A 21,099-nucleotide genomic window follows, 5' to 3' on the forward strand; every position below is an offset into this window, starting at 1 on the left:
CAACAGACCATTTGGTCGGACTGTATGTTGCGGGACACGGTGAGTTTGCCCTTTCAGATTTTCTGCCGGTTAATTTCTCCTCGGGAGTGATGAGGGCGTCAACGTGGGGTTGGAAGAGTTCTCAGAAACTCGCAACCACGATACAAGGACCGGGAACACTACCGGGCCCCTCCTTCCTTGCTCTGTGATTAAACTGGCGGGACAGCGTAAGGCGCCACATGAGCACCCAGCCTTCAACATAATAATGGTCCGCGTGGCTCTCCCCGGTGCGGGCCCCTGCCCCGCCGCGCGCAGACGCTCCCGCCCACCCGCGCGTACCGAGGCGCGGCGGAACCACCCGGGCGCCCTCCCGCCGGCCCGGGGAGCGGCGGGGGCTTGGCCCGGCGCTCGGCTGCGCCCGTCCCGCCCCGGCACAGCCTTCCCCGCTGCCCCGGCAGCGCCTGTCCGCGGCGACGTGCCGGCTGCTGCCTGGCACGCGTGGGCGCCGCCGTAGGGAGGGGGCTCGCCCGGAGGGAGGGGAAGGGAGGGGAGGGGAGGGGAAGGGAGGGGAGGGGAGGGGAGGGGAGGGGCAGCCTTGCTCTTGCCCTGCCCGGCCCGGCCAAAGTTCTGCCGTGGGAAAGAGCTGCAGCCGCCTCGGCGCCCGGCGGTGCGAGCAGGAGCGGGTGTCTCGGTACCTGGTAAATCCGGCGGCTTCAGAGAAGAGCAGCCCAGTAGCTCAGTACTTCCTTCTGCCGATAAGATCTTCGCCTGCGCTCGTCACGGGTGGCGGCCGCCGCCGCTGCCCCACTTGAATTGGTTTCAGGCTCCTGCCGAGGCGAGACGGGGAGAGCGGCGAGGCGGGAGGGGGCGATGCGCGGGGCCGCGCCGCGCCCCCCGGCCTCCCCCGCCCCGCTCTGCCCCGCTCCCGGCGCTGCCGGCGGAGCCGCCCGGGCGGCCGAGCCGCGGCTGGCGCCGGCATGGGAACGCTAGGCAAAAGGAGAGAGAACCAGTGAGTCCGCCGTTGGTGTTTTCCCCTCCCGCTGCCGTCCGGCGGGTCTCGGGGGGCGGGCGGTGGGGGGGGTGTGTGTGTGTGTCACACGCCGCCGCGCCCGGGAGCGTGGGGTCCCCACCCGGGGCGGCGGGGCCGGGGTGCGATGTGCTGCCGCTGTGCCGCGCCGCCCCCGCGGAGGGGCTGGCGTGGGCTTCCGTGGTGGGGCGCGGTGGTGGCGGTCGGGGCTCCGCGGGCGCCGGCCGAGGCCCTCCCGGGTGGGAAGGAGAGGGGAAAAGGAGCCTGCGGGGGCAAGTTGTTTCACCCTTTTGCGTGCAAGGGCGCGCCGGGCAGCGGGGGCTGGGGGGAGCCCCACGGTGCCGTCCGAGGGGGGCGGCTCGCCCGGCCCGGCCCTCGCCCGGGCTCCGGTCACCCGCCGCGCCGCCGGGGTCTGCCGCGGGGCGCCGGACCGGGCAGCAAGGCCGGCCCCTCCTCGCCGGGCAAGCGGCACCTGCCCCGGGGCCAGTGCAGGAGCCGAGGGTCCTTTGGTTGTGGTTCCTTTCCCCACCGCCAAACAGCGTGCAGCGGAGGCGCGGGGTGCGCGTCCCGCCGCCCCGCAGCGCAGCTTCCATGTGTTTCATGTCAACTGCTGCAAGGGGATCTCTTCTAAAGGCTGGTTACAGGCGGAGTTTTGCCTGTCCGATGTTGCCAAGTCGGCCACAGTGTTACTGTAAACTTTTTTGGGGGACGTCGATGCTTTCCCCCCCCCCCCCAACTTTGATGCCAAAACCTAAAATCTCTTCTGCCTGACTCCTACTTTATTACTACTGCATTGCTAGGATCCTCTGCCCTGCGTTGAAGAGGCACTGGAATAACATTAGGAGAGAGAGTTAAGCGTGTAAAAAAGAACCCTGAAAGCTGATCAGGCCCTTGCTCTTTTTATATGAGAACAGGAAGTCAGGTCACAAAGCTAAGAGGGAAATTTAGAGAAAGGGGGAAGGGAAGAGAACATTCTTCGCATAGCCGCTGTCAGCTTAGCTACGGAGGGGCAGCGTGAGGGTCCCTGCCTCTGCAGCATCAGGCCTGTATTTTCCTGACTTTGAAACTATGGAGGCCCAGGGCCAGTGTCGGGTTGTAAGTGACATCATGTGCAGTTTTGCGGTCTTCCCTGCATTCAGGTGAGACAGAAACTAAAGATAAGGCTTGAAATTCACGGGGATGAGGTAGGGTCTGGTCTGTCTTCATAAGGCGTGCGTATTTCCAACTTCATCCAGCAGTGCCTATAAGGGGATGTTTGTGCCTTTACCTTCCCTATCTGTGCGTAATACGGATGCATAAATTTCCAAGCCTCTCCTTCCAAAGACTCTCAGTTTTTTAATATAGTCTTGCATAGTGTTCCAAGAAAAGTTTTACGAAAGCTTAACGTGGCATCTTAAAGATGCTGGAGTTACTTGTTTAGGAAGCCTGTGGAGCATCAGTTGTCCCTGAAATAAACCCAAGTTTTGTTGAAACAGCAGTGGTCGTTGCCCTTTTGTGAACTGTATGGTTATCGTCTCAAGTTGGATTTTGAAGTGGTTCCTGTTATCTGCAGGCAAAAATGTTTCAGCACTCGTCATCGACATAATAACGCTCCTATTTACTATTTCATACAGAATTATGAACTTGTATGCAATGAACAACGATGAACAGCTTTAGTATTATCTGTAAACATACACATTCTTGAAATCTAAGATATTACGTGATCAAAATACAAGCCTAAAACTAGATACAAGCTTGATTTTGGTCTCTTACCTTTAATAATAAAGACATTAGTTTAGGCATGTATGCAATGTAAAAATAACTTCGTGGCAAATAATAGTATAGAACAGGTGCAAATTAATTTTTTTAAATTGTGAAATACTCTGCTGTAAAGTTGCACTGATACTTTGTTTATTTCGTAGTGATTTTCCAAATGAAATTAATAAAGCTAGTCTGGCATTTTCCATCGTGTGTAATACTTGATTATAGTTCTAATTTTTTTTCTCCTTTATTTTTGGTGGTCACACAAATACATGATGGTAAATTACTGCATAACAATATTCCTGTTACATAGTCTGAGGGGTTTTAATGCTTGTGCTGAAATCATAATGTAAATATAACTCCCCAGACTTCTGGAAATCTTGACAGATCATTCAAGGAGCTCTATAACCATGTCCTCTACAATCCACATTTAGCAGGGGAAAAAAAAAAAGTCATCACTTACTGAGCAGTGTCTTTGGCGTACCTATTAAGTGGGAGGGTTACGTCTTTCAACACCCTAGCTACAGGGAGTTAATTATCCTTTAAATCTCTCCTCCTTTCCCTTGCAGTGTAAAATTTACCACTTGACCTTGTATTTACTTCACTACTGTGCTTTCTTTTAGGCAACCTGCCCAAGCATGCAGCACCACCCCTGAAACAGCACTTGAGCTGAAGCAGATCAGTCATTGTCCCAGCCTCTCAAATCTTACCCAGGTCACGATGGTGCCGCTGGGGCACTTAGCCAAAGGGGCCACTTTGGAAGATCTTCTTGAAACCTGCATTCAGTCTTTTGGTGAGTGTCTGGAGGTTTTTAGAATGGCGTTAATTTCTTTCTGTCCTGGCTATGTTTAGGTCACTTACTAGTGAATTACAGTGATTTATTAGTGGAGTAGAAAGGTGTAACTGAGAATTTTCTGTACTGTAGGTGACTGCATATTTATTTAGGTTTGTGGATCTGTTTATGCATACGTGTGTAATATATGAAAAGAGATTAGTGTAACTACTACTATGTCCTGAGGGAATAAGACAAACGCCAGTCATCTGTACTTCAGTGTGTTTTTCTGTTGTTCCTTCACGTACCAATATTGGTAAACCTTAGCAAGTAATCATTACATTTTGCATGTTGCCATGATAGTCTCATGATGTGTGTTAAACAATGTGTTTCTATTAAACATTTTGAAATGAGCGGGTCTATTTTGAAACTAGGGTGAAATAACATTGGACTGCTTCTTGCATTATCAGTATAGATTTAAAGTTGCTTCTCTACAGAAGAGAAAGAATCCAAGCAAGAATCACAACTGTATATCTTTTTGAGCCTCTCAGTTACCCATTGGTCTTTTTACAAGAAGAACTGTAATATATGGATAAGCGTGACTGTTGCCTGAGCCCTTTATCCCTAGTTTCCTTTTCCAACTTTTTCATTAGCAACAGTGTTTGTTTTTTACGTTATTGAAATATCTTTGTACTGAAGGCACTCAAAATGATCCTGAATAATTTGCTTGTAAGTAGTGCATCTGTTCGTTAATGCTGCGTCTCTCAGTGCTGTGAGCTATTCCCAAAGCGCGTGGCAGTCTTAGTTGCAGAGTAGTCCTTAGAAAATAAATGTTCTTGAAACCCACTAAGCTCTAAAATAATTAATCTATATAGTTAAATAGTAACACATAGTGCTGATCTAGTGATACAGCACATTAATACTGTATAAACAATGACTAATCTTTCACATTCATTGGAAATGCTTTTTTTTTTTTTTTTTTTTTTAACTGTAAAGCCACGTAATCAGCCTGTACGGAGAAATGTGTGTGTGAGAAAGGTTGATGAAACATGTAATTGTCAGTAATGTTTTGTTTCTTTTTTGGCTTCTTTTCTCCTCCATTTAATTGTTGTAAAGAACATATCCACTGAACTGCTATAAAGCCCTAGTTCGTAAACAAATGTCAATTCATATTTTTATAAGTTTTGATTCACTGGGAGTGAGATAAGACATCTAAAGCCTGTGTAATAACTTCATACAGTTTTAATATTGTGACTACTTGACCGATGTTAATCTGCCCACATCTTTATGAGAAAGGATATTATAAATATAACATTATAAAAATCTAGTAAAATTATTACAGTGATTGATTTCAAGTAGCGTAGGTGAAACCCTGAAGGGGAGGTTACTGGTGGCTTAATTATTTTAATACTTTTTTAATACTCTGTGTATATCAGCATACACATGCTAGCGTTCTCAGATTCCTGGGCATCCGTATGTTATAAGGACTAAGGTGACAAGGAAAAGCAAGTGTACCTGTCCAGTTCAGCCATATACGCATGTGAATCTTCCTAAAGGGTCTCATACTTCCCTTAGAAAATTTACCATAGTCCACTAAATAGGGTTTTCTTGAACTGAGACAAGTGGTACATAGGTCTAACAAAGTGAATTGTAGTGCGTCTACAAACATAATCTTAAACTCACTAAGGACTGCTGGAATTATGGTGTGTGCTGCAGAAATGTAGACTCTTTGTTGGGCAAATTTACAACTTTGTTGCCACAGTGTTGTAAATGGATTCCCGGATGTTTTGCAGAAAGACAAGTTTTGTCCAGAGAGCCAAGTTAATCCAAAGCCTATGCTAAGGAAGTTAGTTAGTAGAGAGTTAGTGGGGGTTTTTTGGGTGTTTTTTTTTTTTTTTTTTTAAAAGACAAAAAGCTTATTTGGTGTAATTAACTTAAACATCTACTTTGGGATGATTAGTGTGTGCTCTTTGACATCTGAAATTTCGTCGTCTTTAGCTTTAACTGATGAATGATAGGCATGTGCTTTAGAGACAGAAAAAATGAGGGTCATATGAGGTAGTGTGAAGTCATGTGAATGATCACTACATCTGAGAGATCAGCAGTACAGTGTTTATTCAATAGCATGAAGAGAAGGACATGCTGAAAGTAGAGGTTTCTTCGAGTCCCATGAAAGGTTGCATCAGGATGAGTAAGGTGAATCATCCTGCAAATGAATTTCCAAAGGGACAGGCAACAGAATAGCCAGGATGTATAGCATGATGGGAGACAGAAGGCAGGAAGTGTTTTAGGAATATTGGTCCTTAGAATAGAAGACTTGTAGAGACTTGAAAATGCTCTCATCAGTTTAAAGAGAAGATATTTGGTTATATACGACAGTGGTTCAAAATGTGTTGTACATGACTTGGAAGATACCTCAACATTCATTATAAGTAGCTACAGGATGCTGTTACTGCTATGATCTGTATTGACAAGAGCTGCAGAGCACGGGTAAAGGCATCACTTGTGATTGCCCTAGAAAAGAGAGAAGTGTAGCATGTAAGTGGAGCTGACAATAACTTTTTAAAGATGAAAAAGTGATTGTGTGGAAAGGAAGCCATAATAAGGAAGTGGAAGAAAAGAGAAATCAAAGAAGGGAGGAAATTGCATAGAGAGAGAAAGATTAGGAGGTAGGGTAAAACAACTGAAAAGACTAGAGAATACAGAGGCTGCAGATAGGTTAGATTCAGTGAACCTCTCCGTCAGAGAGATTAATTCTGAACAGAAAGGTCATAAAGAGCAAATTAAAGGTAGGCGTTCAGTTGGCAACAAGATGGCTGAAGTTGAGAGTTCAGGGAAGAAAAGTAATTAGTCAGTCTTGGCTTGGAATATGACAGCTTCAGGAGGGAGGTGATTTATTCTGGAGGAAATTGTCATCAGTGACTGTGATTCTAGAGTGGAATTGTAAGTAGAACAGTGACTTTAACCATCTTGCATCCCTGTTTTTCCATTATGTAGTATATAAAATTCCTGGAAAAGAATGTACTTTTGGCTGGCAGGCAGTTCTCTGAAAGTCAATATGGCGTTGGCTCCTTCTTTGTTGTTAGCTGTAAAGAAGCTTATTCTATCAGCTTTGTTGTTGAAACCAAGAGTAGGGTCTAGTTTGCTGGTCCACGGCCATATTGACTATTTAATGCTGACAGTCGGTCGAACACAGGAAGCATGTGCTTAGTAGCACAGACCTCCTTTTTGCTAGTTCTTGCTATAGTAATCTTTGTCAGGCTGCATAAATGCATGTTACGTATATTTAGTTACAGAGCCCAGAAAGTGTTACGCATCGGAGACAAAATACATCAGCACTGTTCACTGGATGTCTTAGTTTGTTAACTGCATATCTGCTAGCTATAGAAACAAAATAATTATTGTTCATAACACTTTTCACCCTAGGCTATCCTCATGGTACTGTGAGCTTGATGTTCTGACTATGTATTAGCAAGTCAGTTCCTATTCTAGCAGGTATTTTTTTTTCTATTTGTACCTTCACTATATGTTTGTGCATGGTAAGATGTCCCTGTTTCTTTCCTTTGGCTGTAAGCATCTATTTTTATCTTACAAATGTACCTTTTTTTCCTATCTTGAGTAAGGTTTAAGTATGCTTATTTTTAAAAATAAATACACCTTTCAAAGATTCGATGAACTATTTTAATGTGCGTTCAAGCTTATAGACCATGTAGGGTCAGAGGGCCTTTTCCTTGCCCACACAAAACATTTGTTTAAAATGTTGTTATGAGTGTTTAAAAACTCTGTTGCAATTGGGACAAAATGTATCTTCAGCATAGCCTCAATTTGCTATCTCCCTGCTTTGTCTGCAGTGAAGTCTTGAAACATTGCTTAGAACTAGCTAACAAACAATTCCAAAAGTGCACTTGAAAGTCATCATTTATACAAACACCTGTGTCTTCCTAAAAATCTGAGGGTCATTTCAGAGTGGAGAAAACCCCAAGAGCTCAGAATTTTAATATTATGAAGGTATTTCTGTCCTTAACCTTTGAGGGCAGGATCTTACTCATTCACCTCTTACATTTGAGTACCGTCGGCACGTTTGCTGTTTCCAGCTTCTATGTGCTTCCAGCACACAGAGGACCTATGCTTATCTTATAATTCAGGCTCTTCAGTTACTGCTAGACAAGATGGGAGTGCTCAGTGGAAAAAAGAAATCATGAAACATCATCTTTAAATGCATGTCAGCCATGCAGTGTCCCCATGTCTGTTTATTTTTTTTAAGACAGATGTAAGTAAAGGGCTTCAGGAAAGCAACCAAAATATTTCCCGGAGCATGTAGCATAATTCTGTGTGGAAGCTCAGCCACGATAACTGTTTGCAGTGGAGTTAGTTTATACTGCAATGTCAATCTTCAATATGAAACAAAATTTAAAATAAGATTTAAACACATGGCTACTACTTTTCAAAGTTAAAAATCATCACCTCAAAGATAACAGAATGTATGTGAACCTAGTGCAATTTATAATTTCTAATGGTCATAATACTCTTAGACAGGTAGGTCTAAGAGTAGTTTGTGATATAAGTTGTTCTGCAGTGTCTGATCTGTGCTAAACTCAACGTGTGATGAAGTGAGGTGTTTGTAAACAAACCTTAGAAATTCTGGAAACCACTTCCAGACTGATCTGGATGAAAGATGTCATGGAACTGTTTTGATAGAAATCAGAAATCTGGTAAAGGCGCTGGTTGCCCGTTAGGTGCTAGCTGCCTAAAACTGTACAAGTTAATCATAGTTAACATTTTCTAGAATAAAAATTAACTACATTAGCAGAGTTGTGTAATTCTGTGAACAGAGAATATTTTTATAGCTCACTTTTGTATCAATATCACGCAAAAATATATTGAGTCTTGGGAGTTCTTTGAGAGCCATGTAAGTATTACATCATTTTTACAAAGAATGAAACAGGCAAGTTAGAGTTCACTCATTAGGAGAACTGTAGCCTTCTTCTCTAAAATACAGAACATTTGAAAGTTTTATCCAGTTTTTCCTCTTTCAGTTCATCTAGAAAAACCCACTCTACTCTTAACATAAGTACATTCTTCTGGTCTAGTTAAAGCATGCAATAACTGGTAAAACAATCACAGTTCAAGTACCAAGTTTATCCTTTTACCAAATTTACCATATACCAAATTCTGACGTAGAATTCTGACTGAAAAGCACTTGCATCTTTCAAGGCATATGGACACCCACAGAGGGCAACTTAGGTCATTTACTTTTTTCTGTTAGGTTTGCCTGAACAGTCATTCGGTTTTTATCTCATGCTTCACGAACTTGCAGGGTTCCACCTGCCTCTGAAGCCTAATGTTGGCTAAAATTTAGCTGAAGGCTAAATGTTGAGGTCTCCAGTCCTCCCCAAAGTAGTTAAAGTTTGTCCATGGTAATGATCTGTATTAAAATGTTGTTGATCATTCTGTGTTAAGTAATCTGGCTGTGATTTGGTCAAATACAGTGCAGAAACATTAGTATTGCTTGGCAACAGAAACTATGTTACTGATCAGTTAATGACATTGTGGGAACAGGAGAGTCATTAGTGCTCTGTAGACTGCATGACATTGTGGGAACAGGAGTTACTGCTCTGGGGAATACTAGGTGCTCTTTAGCTAACTATTAAAGTTAATTGTGATTGTACCGAAATGAAAATAGATTTCTTTTTTAACCTGATGTCTGTGGAAAAAATCTTCCCAAAGAAAAGAAACTTTAGACTTCATATGTATTTTAAAGTTTTATTTAGCTAATTGGACTCCAGTCATTTCAATATAATTTTCCAAAGGGAAGAAATATGTAATAAAAGAAAAATGAAGAAAAATTAGACTTCTTGCTGTATAAAGCAGTCTCCCAACTACTTACCTTTACCACAGGGATATGACAGAGAATTCTGTCTTCATACCTCTAAATATGACTTCAGAAAAAAACCAATACAACTTCCATTTAGCAATGCAAAACAGCGTAGATAGCAATAGAAAATATTCTCCTGAGAATGTTGTATGAATTTAATTCTTTCTTCTCCTCAATTTATGTATGAAGTTGAAGGAAGAAATGAGTCACTTGTTTTTTAGGCTTCCCCCTGCATTTTACTTTCTATGTGATTTGGTTTGGTTTGTGTGTGCTTTAGTGTGAAGTCTTTCAGTGTTTTGCTGTATATCCCCAAGTGTGAAGACACATCTTTGCATTGCCTTTTTAGAAGTCTGAAAAAGAAGGGGCTTCCCTTGGATTGTTAGATAGTTCAGTAGGTCCTTCTGTTACACAGGACAGGCTGGAGATGGAAAACTACGATAACTTTCTAAAGACAATACCACTTTTTTCCCCCATTACTGAAGTAAGAAGGTGCGAGTGCAGCAGCTGGCAAAAGGCAAAGATAAGAGAGTACCTGTTGGGAGCTATTAAGATTACACTTGCACTGGAGATGGCTTTAGGAACCCACAAGTAGTGCAGTTTTAATACTCAGATGAGTACAGAGGTCATGTTAAAAAAAAATTCAGTGCCTCGTGCCGCCTATATTGTGATGAAAGATCGTTTGGAGATATGCCATAATACCTTTCTCTCAAAATATGGAACTCCTCTGGCAGAGGACAATAGTGTGAGATGTCAAGATCTTCTTTTCTGTTTCAACCTTTGCATTTTTTTGGAAAAAGATTCACCTTCAAAATGTTCACTTTGGGTGTGGGTGAGATTGTCTTGTCCCCTCCTCCAGGAGAACCAGTCGCGCTTAATGTTGATCTCCAGTACGTGGTATTACTCTTTTTTAAAAGTATACATTAAAAATGTACCTGTTTAGGTTGAATAGCATAGAAAATTATCGGAAACCTTTATTAATAATATAAAGAAATGCCCTGCAACAGTACTTTGCTAGACCAACTGATAAAATGGGGCCAATAAAGCTTTCAGTTGAGCATGTGGGAATGTTTCTCTGATGAAAATTTGGCATACTGCAGCTAGCTTGAATCAGCAATTGGGGAGCCTCTTCTGTATGCAGATATTTGAGCGTGCTACCTGGTGATTAGGTATGTTTTAAGTTTGGAGTGAAGCTGCAGGTTATTTTTTAAAATTTGGTTCTTTTGGTCCGTGGGGAACAAGAGAAGCTTCAGTCTAAGAATGAACTGTTGTGGTTTGACCCCAGCCATCAGGCAAGCACCACACAGCTGCTCAGTGGGATGGGGGAGAGAATTGGAAGGGTAAAAGTGAGAAAACTCATAGGTTGAGATAAAGACAGTTTAAGTTGGGTTTGGTTTTTTTTTTTTAAATCCCCCCCCCAAACCCCCAACAATCAGAAACCCCCCCAAAAAACCCAAGAAAAAACATGTGATATGAAAAACCCTAATTGCTCATTACCAGATGACTGTGCCCAGCCAATGGCCGAGGAACGGCAGCCCTGGCAAACTTCCACCCAGTTTTTATTGCTAAGCATGACATGATACGGTATGGAGCATCCCTTTCGTCAGATGGGGTCCGCGCTCCCGGCTGTGCCCCCTCCCGGCTTCTTGCCCACCCCCAGCCTCCTCGCTGGTGGATTGGTGTAAGAAGGCATACCCCAAATGCTGGTTTAGAAGCTAGTTTGCCAGAGAGTCTGTAAACACTAATAACAGAAATATATCTAGAAGTCAGAGCAAAGACTAGGAAGCTGAGGTGTGTAAGGGAGGCAAACCTGAAACAGCGAGTCAGAAATATTAGATAGGAGCAGAGCTGGAGCATGCCCCGCAGTTAGAGAGAAGCTTTTGTGGGATGAGTAAGTGCTAAGTGTGCAGCTGGGATCAGTGGTCAGATAGTGGTACCAGCCTCAGAAGTTTCTGATTCTGTTCTGGGAGTCTCATTTGTCTTATCCATCAGTGCTTATGCCAGCACAGCTGTGTTGCCAGGCGTTACACTTGAATTATTCAAGAGTTGCCTGCAGCTAAAAAGCTGCACGTGGCTCCACTATCATGATTTAAAGCTTTGAAAAAATCTTGAATGCTGAAATTATGTTTTGTAGGCTTTGGAGAAAAAGACTATTTGATTAAAAAGTTCTCATCTAAATTTGCTAAAATCAATATTTTAAACATGCTGTAGAACAATGTATGGGGGGGAGTGTTAACTTTTTATCTTGTTCTGTGTACTTGATCTGAATTTCCAAGGCTAATGGAATGCTTTCCACCCACATTTCATTCGGTTTCTCCGAAGTACATTTTAATTTCTCAAAATTGTCCTATTTCTCCTTGACAAGAGCTTTTATCTTCTTGTTTTCATTTCAAAGAATTACCCACCCAAAGCTCTTTCTGTAAGATGTAGCTTTCCAAAAGCTGTTTCTGAGAGAGGGTAATGGCTTTCCCTTGAGGTTTTTCTCCCCTAATGTTCCCTACCCTCACACAGAACAGTCTTCTTACCCTTTTTGGATGCATATTAGACTCACTTGTGTCTTGGATATATCTGCATTGTTAATGAGTATTTGGAGGAACAGCAGCGGGTTCCCCCCGGCCCCATTCTGTAGGGAGTTTGAAGGAAGAAGTAGACTTGGACAAACGTCAAGTGTGTAGGGTTTCTTCCAACATCTGTGTTTACATGTCTTGTTTAGGGTTCTGTTGGTACAGGATTGACCGCAAAGTAGTATGATTCTTTCCTCTCTGGAAAATACTGATTTGTCCTCGTTTCAGTTTTGGAGTTTTTCCTCCTAAGACCAATTACTTGTGTAAATAAATTTATATATGACTCACTTAACAGTTACAAGCATGTATGGGCAATAAGCAAACTAAAAAAAAAAAAGCTTTAGAGCAATTCCCTGAGTATTTTGGTACTGTCTGCTAAACATTATAGCATTATTGCTGCATGAGGGGAGCACCACCACCTGTATAGAATTGAATGTAAACTGGAGGGCTCAAGACTCCGCCTCCTTTCTGCTGCAGCTAAAACTAAAACAATAATTCTTTTACCTAATTACTGGGCCATCTTTCTGAGGACCTTGTAATTAAGTTATTTCTGAAAGATATTAAGCACTTAAAAGAACGATCTGAAAGAAAGAAAAAGTCACTAAGGGCAAGTACAAAGTTCTATACTTTGGGTAATAGGTTGTAGAAACAGTATGGTAAAGTCTTTGATATAAAGCATTTCTGCAGAAAAGGATCTGAATGTGAAGAAGGATTTTAGAATTGAAAATGGTTTCATGATATTGTACCACTACAGAAACCCTAAGAAGATAAATGCATGCATAGAGGATGTGTGTGCTTATTTTTGTTTTTTATATGTATACACTTACATATTAAAATGTATATGTATATAAAGGTATTATGCACAGGATATTAAAAATAATATTCTAACTCTGATGCTAGGACCCCCTCTGGAGTACTATATTCAGGTTTGCTTCATAAAGGTGCAAGCTGCAAAGGGTTCAGAAAAGGACATGAAAGTTGTCCAGAGATCTAGAAAACCCAGCATCTGAGGAAAAAAATTGACAAATTTGGTGTTTCCTAGCTCAGAAAAGAGATGAGGGAAGCAATCGTTAAATAGAGAAAATATATTGATAAAGGAAAGAGAATTTTTTTTTTTTCCCTCAGGCATAATGGGCTTCAGCTGCCCAAGTTGCACGAAGTCTTTGATTAGACAGTAACGAGAACTCTTAAGGACGGAGATGCTCAAGTCCTGGAACAAGTCACCTACAGAGGCTGTGAAATCCTCATCACTGTAGAATTTTAACAACAAATTAAACTGTTTCTGGAGCATACTGGCTTTGAGAAAGCTGATTCTGCACTGGAGCAGGGGAATAGAGTGCACTAGCTCCTAGCCCTGATTTCTGCCGTCAATTGAGCTTTCAGCTGTCATTAAAAAGTAAAGGCTATTTCCAACTCAAAAAGTAAACACCCTAGTTTAAATTGGATCTTTTTACTGACCCTCAATGATGGTGCCATAAGTGATGAGCAGAATGGTGGCTTTTTATAAATCTGATTCTGACAAAGTGTGATCAATTTAATGAAGAGAGTTAAATGACTCTCTTACAGGCTACCAGATTCCAACACGTCAATAATAAGTAAGAAAACTACTATGTGTTGCATAAGTTTTAAGCTGAAGGGGAACAAGAGTGCTTCGTATTTGTGACGGGAAGTTTCAGGAAGTATCCATTTAATAGTCGTGAAATGTTTCATGCGATTTTGGTTGCTTCTAGCCATTCTAAGGTTATAGTACTGCACCTTGTATGTGAGGCAGAGACATTATGGCTGTTTCAGTTCAGCCACCCAACCCTGGCATGTACTCCCACATGTACCTCCATATTTCATACACGTCTGTGTGTTTCATCAAGGTCTTTGAGACCTTAAGACCTTAAGAACAGCAGTTCCCCCAGTTTTCAAATCACATGCTGCTTTAATAATCTTTGCAGACATTTATAACACCGTTCCCACACCATCTTCTTTAAGCCACCAGAAAAAAACCAACAAAACACTTTGCAGAGGTCTTAAAGAATTCTGTGTGGCACATCAGTATAGCAACCCACAGCTTTCAGCTTTGCACTTGATAAGACTGCCTGGCAGTTGCTTGGTGCTTTCTTGCATTGCATGGGTTTTGCTGCTGCTTTTTGATAACCAGTGGTAGACTTCAGGGAGTTTACAAGAAGTTATTCATGTTCTTAGTAGCTTAGTCACTGATCATGTGATGTCAGTGCTCTGTGATTCATTTCTGATGCATTTCACATTGTACATTAGGTGATAGAGTTGGAACCTGCTTATGAAATAAAGGCCTCTTAGACCTAGAAAAACTAACTTTTCTTTCTTGCAAAATTCCGTTCAGTTAAGACATCCTTGGCATTCTTCCTGTTGCCCTATCATTGCAGTCATGGGTGGGAAGGTCTCAGTACAATGATCTTGTCTATGGAACATACTCTTTCTGTTAAGTATATTTACCACAGGCTTGGTGAGCATTGGGACCTGGTGAAGAGCAGGCAGTTTCCCCTTAAAGCATATTGGCTTTTGAGTACTTTGATTCTTTCAACTATTCTAGGAACGCGTGATACTTCAGTTATTTCCAGGCCCTGGATTACAGGGAGCCGCCAGCTGGATCTTCCAATAGAGTGGCTGTTCTTACCCGTGTGTGTTCGGAGTCTCACGTATGCAATGGAACTTTTGTGATCGTAGTTTCTAGTGGCATTGTGTTACTACACTGATAATAAGATATTTAGCCCTAAATGTCTCTGTGCTTTCACTCATGCAGTTAAATACTCGAAAAGTATATTAAACTACTGCTTCCTTGTTTGTTTCAGAGAATATTTATTAAAACATCTTAGTACAATAGGGGCATTTACAGGAGGAAAAGCATGTAACCGGTGGGTTATTTGTATTTTGCTGCAGTGAAAAAAAGCTGAGGCTTATGCAGTATTTTGCAGCTTTCTTTAAGGTAAATTGACTAACTGAAACACACCCATTCCACTTTATTTAGTATTCACTTGGTGGTTTTTGCTCAGCAGGGTATGTGGTTAGAAACAGGTATACAAACGGAAATGAAAATGAGTCTCAAAGTTTTAAAACAAACTGCGTGGAGGCTCAGAATACTGCAGAGGCATTCAGAGGCACTCTTGCAACACAGTCAGGAAAGCCCTCTTATTGGCTTTCCCATTTGCACCAAGATAATTTACCATAACTTTTGTTATTTCGTTGCACACAGCAATGTTTAGTAGGTTAGCTCTACAAAAAGAAGTGACTTAGTGGTCAGAAATGCAAAAGACCCAATGACAGTTCTGAAACTGAAACTGAGCTGGAGTCTCTTCTCGCCTCACGCCCTTTTTTTACCAGTTTAACTCCATGAATTTTTTTTGAATTACAAATTTGTGAAATACAAATGGAAGAGGAATCAGACTGAATATTTTTCTTTTTAGTAACACTTGCCGTATCACAGTGTATGCACATAAAAAGTGCTTCCTTTTAAAATTCCTTAAAAAGGAAGGTGACGTTAAATATTTGGTACTGTATGTGTTCATAACATTGTGTGCTGTTACAATTCCATGCAGGCTTGCTGCTCAGTGCTGAACTGTACTGGGAACCTTAGGATTTTTTGCTGCAGACTGCTTATTTTGGTTTTTAGACCTTTGAGGAGGGTGAGGGACTGAAGGAAATGGATAGCGTAAAACTAAGTACTGCTTTAATGTGTGCAAAATAATTACGTGTCATCGTAATGAAGTCTGCCTCTGTTGTGAGATAGTTAGGTCTGGATGTTGTGGAGCGTAAATGTAATTGGTATTATGCAAGGAAATACCATAAATGTGTTGACCTAATCACTAATAGTAGGCAGAAAATATTGGGGTTTTTCTGCATCTTTGTAAAATGGAAAGCAGACCTTCTAGAGGACAGACGTTCAATCTGGCATGTGATGCCAAATGGTACGTGTGTTATGTCATAGCAGAGGATTTTTGGAATATACCCAGAGGAGAAACTGCTCTGAGAGTGAGTTATTTGCTGTCTTTGTCAGCTGGAGATGAGCTATATCGAGAGCTTCTGAAAAGCTGGTGATTTAATTACAGTTGTATATACTTGATAGTATGTGTGCACATAACCGTTTGGCTTCCAAGTTAAGCTATATTGTACTGCTTTTCTGATTAAACAAGAGTTGTTGGGTGGAGGCTATGGCAGAACACCAAGTTTTGTAAGATGGATAAAAATTGATACAGGCCTCCTGTATGCATGGCCTAAAATAATTTTACTCTTCCTGAAGACACTGGAAGAGTACAAAATGCCAAACGATGAAGGCCTGAATAAGTACTGATTCCTGATATCCCAGCCTTCCTCTGCAAATTTCCCACTTCTCTGGTAGAATACTTTGCTGTTTTGCCCTCAGCGCACTTGCTGTAATATCTAGGCAGTTTGTGCCCCAGAAAGGTTCTCTAGGTAGGGACAGAAATTATGTGAGAACACAAACAAGGAATGCATAAACCTCAGGTCATGCTATAAAACTGAGAACTTGTGGTGTAAGTCAAAAGGCAGGTCAAGAACTCTCAGTTTCTGGGGTCTGTAGGACGCACAGACTTTTCCCATGTCTGTATTGCTGTAGGTAGAATTGCTCCTTATAGTTGAGGTGTAACTACAGAACGTAGATTCAGAAAATGGTTTCTTATGTGCAGTGTTGAAGATCACCTGATGCATAAAGTTCTCGTTCTGGGCTTGATAGTGCTGAGTGTGTTGCTGCATGTTCACATATGCTCTGACAGAATTTACTGGTCAGGTTTGTTCTGCTTGTCTTGTCTGAGAGGCTGGCTGTAGTAAGATATTTCAAGACTGTTGTATTGAGTTCCCTCCAAACTGAGCATGCTTTTGCTAGAAGAATGAAGTTGCCCACACCAGGTATATGATACCCAGCATGTCGCCTGTTTTCAGGGCTTCAGACCGTCAGCTAAACCAATAACTTCGCTTCTAAACTACAGATCTAGGCCATTCTGCGTCACCTTCCTACGGAACTACATCTACTCGGCATGAAATACTCAGCCTGTCTGCCAGCTTAAACTAAATTTTGATGGAAAGATAGAAGTCTCAAAAGAACTGCTTGTGTAGGAGAGAGGCGGACGGATCGGTGCCCATATCGGTGTAGGGGATTCAGCACTGGATTGATTTGATTTGCCGTCTGGCCAGTCAGCCTGGATTCAGCCCGTATTGCTTTTGTGTAGCTGGTAGCTTTAAACATGACTGAGGAGTTACGGCATGGCTGTGGGGAAGAGAAACAAAAGACTTTCAGGGGACAGTATAGTGATAAAGGGCACGAATGGGATTATTGCGGAGTGACGAATAGAGCTGGACCTAGAGGAAATCAAGGTTTATTAGTTCTACCAAAGATCCAATGTATTGTTCAAAAGGAAAGGCCTGGGCTCTGGGGTTCTCTCTTCACATTTGGTACCTTCCTCTAGAAGGGCATGGAAACTCTTGCTCAGTGACTGACATGGATTATATTGTTTTGCAAGTGGGCTAAGTTTAATGTTCGGGTTTGGTCTTGTGCAATTTGAAAATGGGGAATTTCCTCCCCCCCCCCCCTTTAGTAATAGATGCCAATTCATATGCTGCAAATCTGCTGTTTCACCTACTTATTCCATTTTGCCTTATTGTGCTTTGCTTCTGTATATTTTTCCTGTTATTGTTATTTTAAGTTATAGCTATGTGTATCCCATAGAGGACGATTTAAAATCATTTAAAAAGGTAAATTTTCTTTTGTGTTTGAAAGGGTGTCTAATTCCAATTCAAGCTACTTAGGTTCTCTCATGGCAGGCTGTAGAAAAAAAACATAATCTGTTAATATTTACAAACACTTTCACTAATGTGTTTGTTACAGAAATGGAAACTTTTTAAAACGTTCTGCTACATTTGATGTCCTTGATCTTTTCTGAATTTGGAAAAAAAAAAACCCACAAGACCCAGACGATAGATGTAGTCTAAAAACCTTCTTGAAGTGACCTCCTTGTAAAGCATACTTCAAGGAGATGTGTTAGGACATTTAGGCCCACCAACAGGAGTACGCCTAGATTAACCTCTGGGCTTCACATGCGTTTTATCTCGTTCCATGCGGATCTAGGTATAGATCTTAACCTGTGCATGGACTTTACTGTTGTGTATGTCAGCTGTACCAAAAAAAAGCCTCACAAACACTTAAGAATATTGCCATTCTGTTTAATAAGGTCAGTGATGGCACTGACTGACTGGTATGTATCAGTAACTGGATTCTTCTGCCCCGCAATTTATTAATTTGTTTCAAAGGTTATACTCATCTCCCTAAAGCTAATCATTTAAGTGCATTGCTGGACTGAGACAGATATGTACAATTAGCTGGGTATTTTGAGTGCTTTTGAGATAAAGCTGCTTTTTTTGCTTGGCTTTTTTTTTTTTTTTTTTGTAAAGGTCTTCAAATCATGGTAATGAAATGCAGTTGTTGTTATGTAGCTCTCATCAGAAAAATGATGCGTTTCCTAAGTTGGTAAGTTATTGCTGTCTTTGAAATAGCATATGTGAACAGGCGTGATTACATTTAGTATTATGAAAAAGCCTCTTGCAAGTTGTTTAGCAAGGTATTCCAAGATTTCAATATGAATACTCCTTTTTTTCAGATTTAGAAGGAAATGCATATCAAAACAACCAGCTGCTAAAGATAATTCTGGCCATGCATCAGTTCATCATCTCCTCTGCAGACATGCTCCAGAAACTCATTGATCTATATCCTTTGTAATATTCACCTGCTGTTAAGGTAATATTAGATAACTTGACAACTTTGAAATGGGTAAGTAGAGGATATTTAATCTATGGGTGTACTACTGTTCCACTAATTAAACAACTTTGCAGTATTTTGTTATATAGCGTGGTTTTGTTTGGTTTAGGTTTGGGGTTTTAGCTTATCCAGAGAGAAAAAGATGAAACTTCCGTTCAGATTTTAAGTAGGATAAATCATCTTCCATTGGCTGTGGAGGGAATATCTAGCAGGTGTTTGATTAATGTAGGCACCTCAGTTAGCTACTGTGAACCTGGGCCTAAGTTTCAGATCGCTTTCTGTCTTCGATACAAGTAGAAGAGGAGCAAAGAGCAAAAGTGTTAATTTTGAAGATATTCTGATTGAAAAATTTTCATCTACGGGTGATACAACAAATATTATTTCTCACTCACACAACTCAAAATTACAGCGCACCGAAATAAATCACAAGCTTTTCCGTCCTATTTGTTCTCATTTTGAGGTGACTGCCTCGACTCATACATGACTGTTTCTGGCTCATTAGATTTCTCACAACAAAGCCACTAGTTCATATTGGCAATACCAGCCTTTCTTAGGAATTTTTAGTTGTGGAATGCATTACCTGACTTCTTATCTTTACTAGCGTTTGCTCCTAATTAGATGAGCACAATACAGGAAGCAGGCCTGACATGCTAAGAATCTCCAGCCAATCTTGGCATGATTTAATTTCAATAAACTTTTCTTCCCCCGAACTCTGTATCTCACTGGCTTTTAAAAGCAGCGTCATTTACAGCAGAGCTTTACTGTAGTGCTAGATTCTGACTGTCCTGCTGCTTCTCTAACCACAAGTGCTAGATCAAGTGTACCAAGCTACAACGCTTAATATGCACTTAATATGAGTGCTTAAATTGTGGATTGTATGTCCCCTCAGTTACGGTGGATTTAGGCTGCAGTTAATTTCAGTCAGATTGTGGGAGGATCCACCAGGCATTCCAATTAAATTATGTTTTGTAGAACTGAAAATATGTGTGTAATCTACAGCAGAAGAGTCGAGATATGCACGATACATTCTCCAAATGGATTTTCCATGTCTTCAAAAGGCATTGGCTACAATATCAAAACATGTTTTATAGAGCTCCTAGACTAATAATACGGGCGTTTCTTTCCAGTTACCACAGTAAGTCAAATGAAATCTGTTGCATGGTTAGAAAGGGGAGGGTAGCAAGGACAGGCGTTTCACGTTTTTCTCTACCATTGTATACAACTGGTTACATTTAAAAGAAAACAGCATCCCTTTTTTTTTTTTTTTTTCTTTTTTTCTTTTTTGGAAAAGCTCCAGTGAATCTTAATTAAATGAAAAGCATTTCTTCATAAAAACATTAATTGATAGGTCTGTATTACCGTTTCACATTTTAGTGAGATGTGCAAGTGCATGTGGTTTATTAGAAGCTGTGAGGCATGTTGCAAATAAACGCACGCAGGATCATTTCACTGCCTAGCACTGCTCCGTGCTTGGGCGGCTACATCAGTATTACTCAGAGTAGTCATATTTACAATAAACTTTTGCTAACAGTCTTGGGATATACTTTTATACACTTGTGTAAGATCCTAATCTGATATTCTATGCCATCAGTAGAATGGTTCCAATAGCTAACGTGTAGGGGGGTATCAGGCGTGTTACATTTCGTATCGTAAGTGAATGGATGTGGTTTTCCTTAACAGTTTTCTACGTATCTTAATGCTTTAGAAAATAAATCTTCCATGCTGGCTGTAAAGATATGCTATTTTGTGAGGTAAGAATATTCTTGCTTGGTAGCTATTAGTCTGCAGCTATCAGTGTGCCATATATAGAGAATGCTTTTGCATATCTTAAGCTGGCATTAAAATGAGAAACAGCTATACTGCCTCAGCTTTTCTAGGTTCAGTTTAGCAGCTTTACACAAAAAGGCCCGAGTGGCTTTGTGCAGATCCATTGAAACCAGCGCATGAATTATTGGGTCACGGTTTTGAACTGAGTCGTTGTGTATCTGTGTCTTAAACATCAGTGAAAATTGGCAGTGCTCGGGAATTGGTAGCGTTGTGCCTAACGTTATATAGATCTGTGAAAAAATGAAGGGGGATATTGCAGCTATTTTTATATTAAGCAAAAGTCTATTGTATTTGGTAGGTAATTCTCCCTAGTAATACCACTCAGTCAGTTGCAGTGATCTTGGATCGCTTTTTTTTTTTTTTTTTTAATTAAGTGTGATATTTCAGTTTAGAGAAAACAAAAGAGAGGAAAAAAAGATGCAACTGTTAATTAGCATATGATATTTCTTTTTTTGCACAAAACGGGAAATAAGTAGTAACAGGAAAGTAAAATTTGTTTTAAATGGCGATGTTCTTATTGTCTCA

At 41.2% G+C, this 21,099-nt stretch overlaps 1 protein-coding gene across 2 annotated transcripts in view; it reads left to right on the forward strand.

The window, feature by feature from the left end:
- Positions 1 to 796: 796 nt before the first annotated feature.
- The window catches only part of RASGRP1 (RAS guanyl releasing protein 1), a 42,357-nt gene continuing 22,054 nt past the window's right edge, over positions 797 to 21,099 (forward strand). The window contains exons 1-4 of one of the 2 annotated variants that reach the window (XM_075103221.1): positions 797 to 988; positions 3,370 to 3,539; positions 18,590 to 18,695; positions 20,436 to 20,498. In XM_075103221.1, the coding sequence (XP_074959322.1) occupies positions 957 to 988; positions 3,370 to 3,539; positions 18,590 to 18,695; positions 20,436 to 20,498 (371 nt within the window). In that variant the 5' untranslated portion in view covers positions 797 to 956. The remainder of the gene's footprint in view (positions 989 to 3,369; positions 3,540 to 18,589; positions 18,696 to 20,435; positions 20,499 to 21,099) is intronic. The other variant, XM_075103220.1, reaches the window with a different exon arrangement.

The sequence above is a fragment of the Phalacrocorax aristotelis genome, chromosome 9 (genome assembly GCF_949628215.1).
Source record: "Phalacrocorax aristotelis chromosome 9, bGulAri2.1, whole genome shotgun sequence".
Classification (NCBI taxonomy): domain Eukaryota; kingdom Metazoa; phylum Chordata; class Aves; order Suliformes; family Phalacrocoracidae; genus Phalacrocorax; species Phalacrocorax aristotelis.